This window comes from Eleutherodactylus coqui, chromosome 4 (assembly GCF_035609145.1).
Source record: "Eleutherodactylus coqui strain aEleCoq1 chromosome 4, aEleCoq1.hap1, whole genome shotgun sequence".
Lineage (NCBI taxonomy): Eukaryota > Metazoa > Chordata > Amphibia > Anura > Eleutherodactylidae > Eleutherodactylus > Eleutherodactylus coqui.
This window is the reverse complement of record NC_089840.1, coordinates 266,892,471-266,899,959: the sequence shown is the minus strand read 5'-3', so window position 1 is coordinate 266,899,959 and position 7,489 is coordinate 266,892,471. Positions and strand designations below refer to the sequence as shown.

Here is a 7,489-nt window from a genome sequence, read left to right as displayed (position 1 = left end):
GTCCAATCTGCGTTGCACTCAATATTCTCAGGATGCAACACACGTATAGCTGTGGGCATCCGGTATAAACCTCATGAGGGTTAAACAGACGGGCTTATTTTAGTCCCGTGATTTTCACGGCCGCATAACGCGACGAAACAAAACCATTGATTTCAGTAGTTTTGTTTCCACTTTCTGGATTCCCGCGCGTTAATACTACGAGCGAGGAAACACGGACTTTTTTAATACCGCACTATTACTGCGCAGTTTGAAGAGTCTGGAAAAAAATTTTAATGCGCTAATAAGCTCCGTAGCGGCGAGTGTATTAGCGCATACGCCCGTGCGTTTTTGCCGTAATCTGGTAGCTGCGTCCAGCGCTAAACCGCATTGTGGTATTAGGAAGTAAAAAAAGGCGAATCGAAGGAATCTTACGGTAAAGAGAACATGTGTATGTGCGTGCGTGTGTGCGTGCGTGTGACTTCCGCATGTCTTGTATGTGTTTATTTCCGTGAGCCCCATTGAAATGAACATCGTGCCAACCGTACAGGTTCAGCCAGCGCGCCATTCATCCCGACATCATTGCAGTGACCCCGCAGGGACAGGTACAAGGACAGCACACGGGTCCCTTGTTCTCGAGGTCAGCAGTACAACCCCTTTAATAGGTCCGTGTGAGTTATAAAAATACGGACAGCGCACGGACCAAAAAATACGCCGTATGAATAAACCCCGATGGTTTCCATCTGCGGGAAAACCTGTTGTCATCCGTGTGATGTCCCTGGCTTCATACATGTGAATGAGGAACCTGATTTACCAAGGCTGGTGCAAAGGAAAAGTAGAGCGATTGCCCATAGCAACCAATCAGATTCCATCTCTCATTTCTCAGAGGCCCTATTCAGAATGAGAGCTGCATCCTGATTGGTTGCTGTGGGAGATGACTCCTCTTCCCCTTTGCACCAGTTTTGGAAAATCACCCCCATTGTTGTCTACGAGGCTCTGTTCTTCTCTCCAGGTTTTTCTCTTGTTGCCCCCCTGCAGTTATTCGGAGCCCCTCTCTTGCCCATCTGTGCCCCTCTGTCTCCCCCTTCGGTCCTCCCCTCCTCTCTGCAGCTGGTGTGTTGCCTGCGGTGAAGAACACAGGAATGTCCCCCCCTCGCTCTGCACGTCACAGCTGATGTGTCCTCATCCGCCAGCCCAATCCTCTGCTCCAGTCATCATATTCTTCTCTTCCTTCCCTTTCTCGCTCCGCATCCCCCTCTCCTCACAACCCAGATGATGTGACTTCCCCTCCCACCACCATCACCACCATCATCCTCCTCCCCTCCTCTCTGCAGTGCTCAGAAGAGTCCGGCTATGAATCCGCTACTAACTCCCAATCTCCTCCTGGTGTCATCGGATTGCCCTCTGCAGTCGGGGGACAGCCCCCCATCTCCTTCGCAATCGTCGTTACTTCTAGGGGCCCCCTATGCTCAAGGTGGGGGGGCCTCAGCGTTGCGCAATGACTTTGGTTCCAACATCAGCGTCTTGAAGACCCTCAACCTGAGATTCCGTTGTTTCTTGGCCAAGGTCCATGAGCTGGAGCGTAGAAACCGCTCCTTGGAGAGGGCGTTGGAAAGAGCCCAAGGAGCGGGGCCCATCACCAGGGACCAAGCTGTCCAGACCGGCTTTGTGGGGCCCATATTACCACCGCCTCTACTGGGGCTCACTCGTCCAACTCCAACCCCTCCTCCTCCTCAACAATGGGTGTATGGACCACGGAGGCTGACGACCAGGACCGATATAGGGTCAGTTGGCGCTGGATGTGGAGCTTATTGGGGTCACGCCGATGGGGTCGGAGTTCAGATTGATACCATCACCCCCGAAATCAGAGCTCTGTACAATGTTTTGGGGAAGGTCAAGAGGGAGCGAGACGCCTACAAGCAGAGGTAAGGGTGAGGGCTGTCTGTTATACCGTATGCATAGAACTGCTTACAGGGCATTTCCCTTCAGTCATGTAATATTGCACCATTTCTAACTATTTGGCCGCCATGACAATTCCTATATAGCCTGGCACCCAACTTTCCACTGACTCTGAACGGCATATAAATCTGTATTGCTAGTCAGAATTATATCTCTTCCTGTGTCACACAACTTCTGAGTTCCCTCCAACTTCGCCAGCAGATGACGTGTGACAACCACAAAGAGCCACCACCCCGCTGCCCACAAGGGTTGCCACACAGCTTTCCACAGATGTAAATGCCCTGCACGTCTCTCTCTCCTCTCTTTCTTACTGATCTGTCTGCTATAACTTCGGCAGTTTTTTTAGTTCGAACACAGCATTCATGAACCAGGAGGCTCAGGATGAACATCACTAAAGGTCCCTCCCAGAGAAATGCTGCAGTGCAAGGGATTGTGGGCACAAAAAATGGGAACTTATAGGGTAGCATCAACATACGGCACATGACGGCTCAAATCCCTGGGCCACACAGCTTACACTCTAAATTGGGCTGAATGTGCGGAAGAGCTGACGAGGGGTGAGATGAGGTTTCATGGTGAGTGTGGAGTGGTAGGGACAGGCCATAAATCAAGCATTAATGTAGATGTGGACTGGGGCAGAGAGGAAGTAACAAGGGAAGTAGTGTGGCTTGTTATATAGCAAGAAGCAATGTACAGAATCATATACATAGTATCCAAAATATTACAGCATGGACGTCATATATGATTATAATTGCCAGCGGATGATAATACACATGAGAAGTAAAATAAAGGAGGTCTCAGAATGGGCAAAAGTCACATTGGGTGTATTGGGCATCACAAGTTGGGACAAAGTTTAGATCTGGAACTAGTTCAGAACTCCCTGGTAAACTTTCTTTGGCAGCGCCAGTAGGATGGCAGGGCAGTCAATATCCAAGCACGAGTCCTGAGGGGTAATGGGTCTCCTTGTGGAGAGCACCATATGGGTGCAAGAAGTCTTATGGACCATGCAAAGCTCCCTGGGAAAAAGCCATGCAAATGAGTGATTGAATAATCCTCCACAGCGCCACCTTTTGGAAGGGTAGCTACCTTATAAGGCAGTATTCAACCCCAGACACACGTTGCTGGCCCCTCACCTAGCAAGAGACCCCTACTGTGCGCTGATGAGGGACTACTGTATTACATGGGTGCTGTGGTTTGACTTACATCCTTAAGGTACCTACCTATACCCGGCCTGACTGTTGGGCACATTAGCGCCCGATGGCCGTACCGGCGGCTGTCGCTCTTGGGCTTTACAGAGGCGTAATAGTCGTTCAAGTGAATGGAGGCGAAGCGGTCGGGGATCGTTCTGGCCACCCACCTCCATTCACAGTAAACAGGAGTCACTCAAGCATTGAGTAACTGCCTGTTTACACGGCCAACAGTCGCTGGAGTTGTAGTTCTTCTTAAATCAAGTGACTCCGACAAGTGAGGAATTTGTAGCTCAGGGTCCTGTCGGCGGCTGCCTGTACATGGGACAACGATCACCCAAATTTGCTGTTTCCAGCTATAATTTGGGCAATAATTCCCCAGTGTGAAGGTAGTTCTATAACAAGGCCAATTATAAAACGCGGATATGAGCTCAAAGTATCTACCAGTCCAATAGGCGGCGCTGTGGAGGATCATTCCATCACTCATTTGTCATGTCCAGACTTCAAAGTTCCGTTACTTTCTCAGTCAATGGCATATTGGCAGAGGTACTTTCAGGGGGCAACTGTGGATGACTTCCTGTTATGGGAAATATGTGGCTAACAATATTATGGGGGTATCAGAGGCTGAAACACTGTTATGGGGCTGTGTATGACACACTTCATAGGGGGTTTCTTTGACTGGCACACTGTTATGGGGCATCTTATTTCAGCACACTTCTATGGGGGTATAAGAGGTTGGTACACTGTTAAGGGGTTATTAGAGACCGGCACACTGTTATGGGGCTGTGCATGATACACTTTATGTGGGTATCTTTGGCTGGCACACAGTTATGGGGGTATCTGAGATTTGCACACTTATGGAACATCAGAGTCTGACACATTTCTATGGGGGTATGTGAGGTTATTCACACTGTTATGGAGGTATATAAGGATGGCACACTTCTATGGGGGTATATGAGGTTGGCACACTTCTATGGGGGTATATGAGGTTGGCACACTTCTATGGGGGTATATGAGGTTGGCACACTACTGTGGGGGGATTAAAGGCTGAAACACTGTTATGGGACTGTGTATGACACCCTTTAACTGGGCAGCTTTGGTTGGCACACAGTTATGAGAAATCTGAGACTGACACACTTCTATAGGGGTATATGAGGTTCACCCTGTTATGGTGGTATATGGGGTTGGCACACTTCTTTGGGGATTATGAGGTTGTTCACACTGTTATAGGGGTATATAAGATTGGCACACTGTTATGGGGATATAGAATGTTGACACACTTTTATGGAGGTATGTGAGGTTATTCACACTGTTATAGGGGTATATGTGATCGGCACACGTCTATGAGGGTATAGGAGGTTGGCACACTTCTATGGGGGTATATGAGGTTGGCAGAATAGTATGGGGTATTAGAGGCCGAAACACTGTTACGCGGCTGTGTATGACACACTAAGTGGGTATCTTTGGTTGACACACAGTTATGGGACATCTGAGTCTGGCACAATTCTATGAGGGTATAGTTGTTCACACTGTTATGGTGGTAAATGATGTTATGGAGGTATATGAGGTTGTTATGGTGTTATATGATGTTAGCACACTGTTATGGGGGAATATTAGGTTGGCACACTGTTATGGAGGTATACAAGGTTGACACACTGTTATGGGAAATATGAGGTTGGCATACTTCTCTGGGGGTATATGAAGTTGTTCACACTGTTGTGCGGTATATGAGGTTGGCACAATGGTATAGGGGTATTAGAGGCCAAAACACTGTTATGGGTTCTGTGTATGACACACTTTAAGTAGGTATCTTTGGTTGGCACACAGTTATGGGACATCTGAGACTGGCACACTTCTATAGGTGTAGATGAGGTTGTTCACACTATTATGGTGGTCTATGAGGTTGGCATACGGTTTGGGGGTATATGAGGTTGGCACACTTCTATGGGGATATATGAGGTTGGTATGGTGTTATATGATGTTAGCACACTGTTATGGGGGTATATGAGGTTGTTCATTCTGTTAAGGGGGTATATGATGTTGGCACACTGTTATGGAGATGTACAAGTTTGGCACGCTGTTATGGGGGTATATGATGTTGGTACACTGTTATGGGGGTGCATGATGTTAGCACACTGTTATAGGGGTATATGTGGTTGTTCACTCTGTTATAGGGGTATATGAGGTTAGCACACTGTTATGGGGGTGTAAGATGTTAGCACACTGTTATAGGGGTATATGTGGTTGTTCACTCTTATGGGGGTATATGAGGTTGATACACTGTTATGGAGATGTACAAGGTTGGCACACTGTTATGGGGGTATATGATGTTAGCACACTGTTATAGGGGTATATGAGGTTGTTCACTCTGTTATGGGGGTATATGACATTGGCACACACTTTATGGGGGTATCTGAGATTTGCACACGGATACGGGGGCGCCTGTAGTTGTAATGTTGCCACATAAGCGCAGTACTAGTACATTCTTGATGACAATGAGCGAGGGGTGTTTAGTCGCCGGCCGGCTGCTTGGTGCCGTCTCTGCACCATTTCTGGTCACTGATGGGAATTGACATTGTAATAACTTTTAGCAGCAGCGTCCACCCTTAATGTGCTGCGGACGTCTCAGTGATGTCATCGCTCCCCGGGTTCATTTATAGACGGCTGTCTGGAGAATGAAGGTTCAACCCACAACAGCAGCTGCAGGACCTCAGTGTGCGACTGGGATACTGGATGCAGCACCCTAGGGTCAGGGTCATAGGGTGGGTAGCGGAGGGGGGCATAATTTCATCTGATGTCTTATTTATTTGTTAAAGGGGTATTCCGGTTTCATAAAGGGGTAGCATATATACAGGTAGACACTGCGGAGGGGCTGAGTGCATGCTAAGAAGCTACTTAAAGGGGTTCTCTACTTTCAACAGTCCCTTCTTGTTAGAAGCATTCACTGACAATAAGCCAATCATAGAGTCCTGCTGATGGGACTGAGCTGTAAACTCTGCAAGTGCTTAATTCCCCTGCAGCGCCACCACAGGAGAAATGAAGCATTACATAGCTCTAATTAAAACCAATGGGCAGGCTGTGTAACGCTCGGACGTGCCGCGTCCTCCAGAGACAGAGAGGCGGCTGACCAGTAAAGAAGTTACTTTCTGCTGTCGCTTACAGATGAGGGTCCTGAATTAGGGGCTTCCATTATTAACGCGTGGTGATAGGTTATCTTTAAATGGAGTTTTCTGGGACTAAACTATTGATGATGAGTCTTCAGGATAGGTCATCAATAGTTGATTGGCCGGGGTCTGCCGCTCAGAGCCCCGGCCAATCAGTTGATCAGACGCCTGCTGTCAGTGGCGCTGCACACAGGGATATGAAGTGGAAGTCACTGCTCCAACCCCCGTGCAGTGGCCAGCGCTTGTAACTGCAGGCTCTTGATAGTTAGTGGAAACTGCAGTTACAACCGCGACACACAGGGGGCGGGGCAGTAACTTCCACTCTGTACCCTGTGTATAGTGGCACTGACAGCGGGCACCGATCAGCTGATCTACCGGAGTGCTGACTGATGGACCCCAGCAGATTGACTATTGGTGACCGACCCCGAGGATAGGTCATCAATAGTATTTCCCTGGAAAACCCCTTTAGGGTGCGTTCACATGTTGCGCTCATGTGTTCCCGGAACGCTGCGGAAGTGTTTGCTATTAAAGTGAATTGGATTAAAGCAAATCCCGTTCACATATACAGAAAAACAACGCTGTGGATTTTCTGCTGTTTTACAAGAGCGTGTTGGTAGAGTGTAGTCCGCTTGTATTTTGCTTGCGGATTACGCTGTACCAATCTCCGTTAGGCGGCCATGTTGCAAAAAACGTGCGCAAGAAAAATCGCAGTATGCACTACCTTGGCGCTTATTGCGCGCGCATACACACCAAGATAGTGCATGGCGATTGGCGGCATTCAGCAAGTAGGCAATGTCATAGCGTACTTGCTGCGTGCCGCGCATGTGTCTACTGCGGGCGGCACGCAGCTAACTATGGCCATCTAAGCCCGTCCTGACCTGCAGTTTTGTTGCATTTCTGCAATTTGTGAATGCTGACTTAACCCCTTAATGTTGCTGTAAAAAGTGGATGGTGTGAGAGCAGCCTTAGAGTTGTATAATAAAGTTCTGGCTCCCAACACTAGGTGGAGCCCTTGAGTTTACTGCATAAAGTCTAATGCTAGATTTATAAATCTGTATGCAGTGAGCTCCACCTAGTGGTGGCTGCAGGCAGCAAGAATATTATGCTGTGATGCTATGCTGTATGAAGGTGAGAAATAGATTTTCTGGGACTTTTACTATTAATGTTATCCCTAGTATAGATCATCAATAGTTAATCATTGGGGGT

The 7,489-nt window shown here is 48.1% G+C and overlaps 1 protein-coding gene across 1 annotated transcript in view; it reads left to right on the top strand.

Annotated features, from left to right (window-relative positions):
- Positions 1-1,101: 1,101 nt before the first annotated feature.
- IFFO1 (intermediate filament family orphan 1) overlaps positions 1,102-7,489 on the top strand; it is a 30,545-nt gene continuing 24,157 nt past the window's right edge. The window contains exon 1 of the mRNA XM_066601291.1: positions 1,102-1,901. Within this exon, the coding sequence (XP_066457388.1) occupies positions 1,330-1,901 (572 nt within the window). The 5' untranslated portion in view covers positions 1,102-1,329. The remainder of the gene's footprint in view (positions 1,902-7,489) is intronic.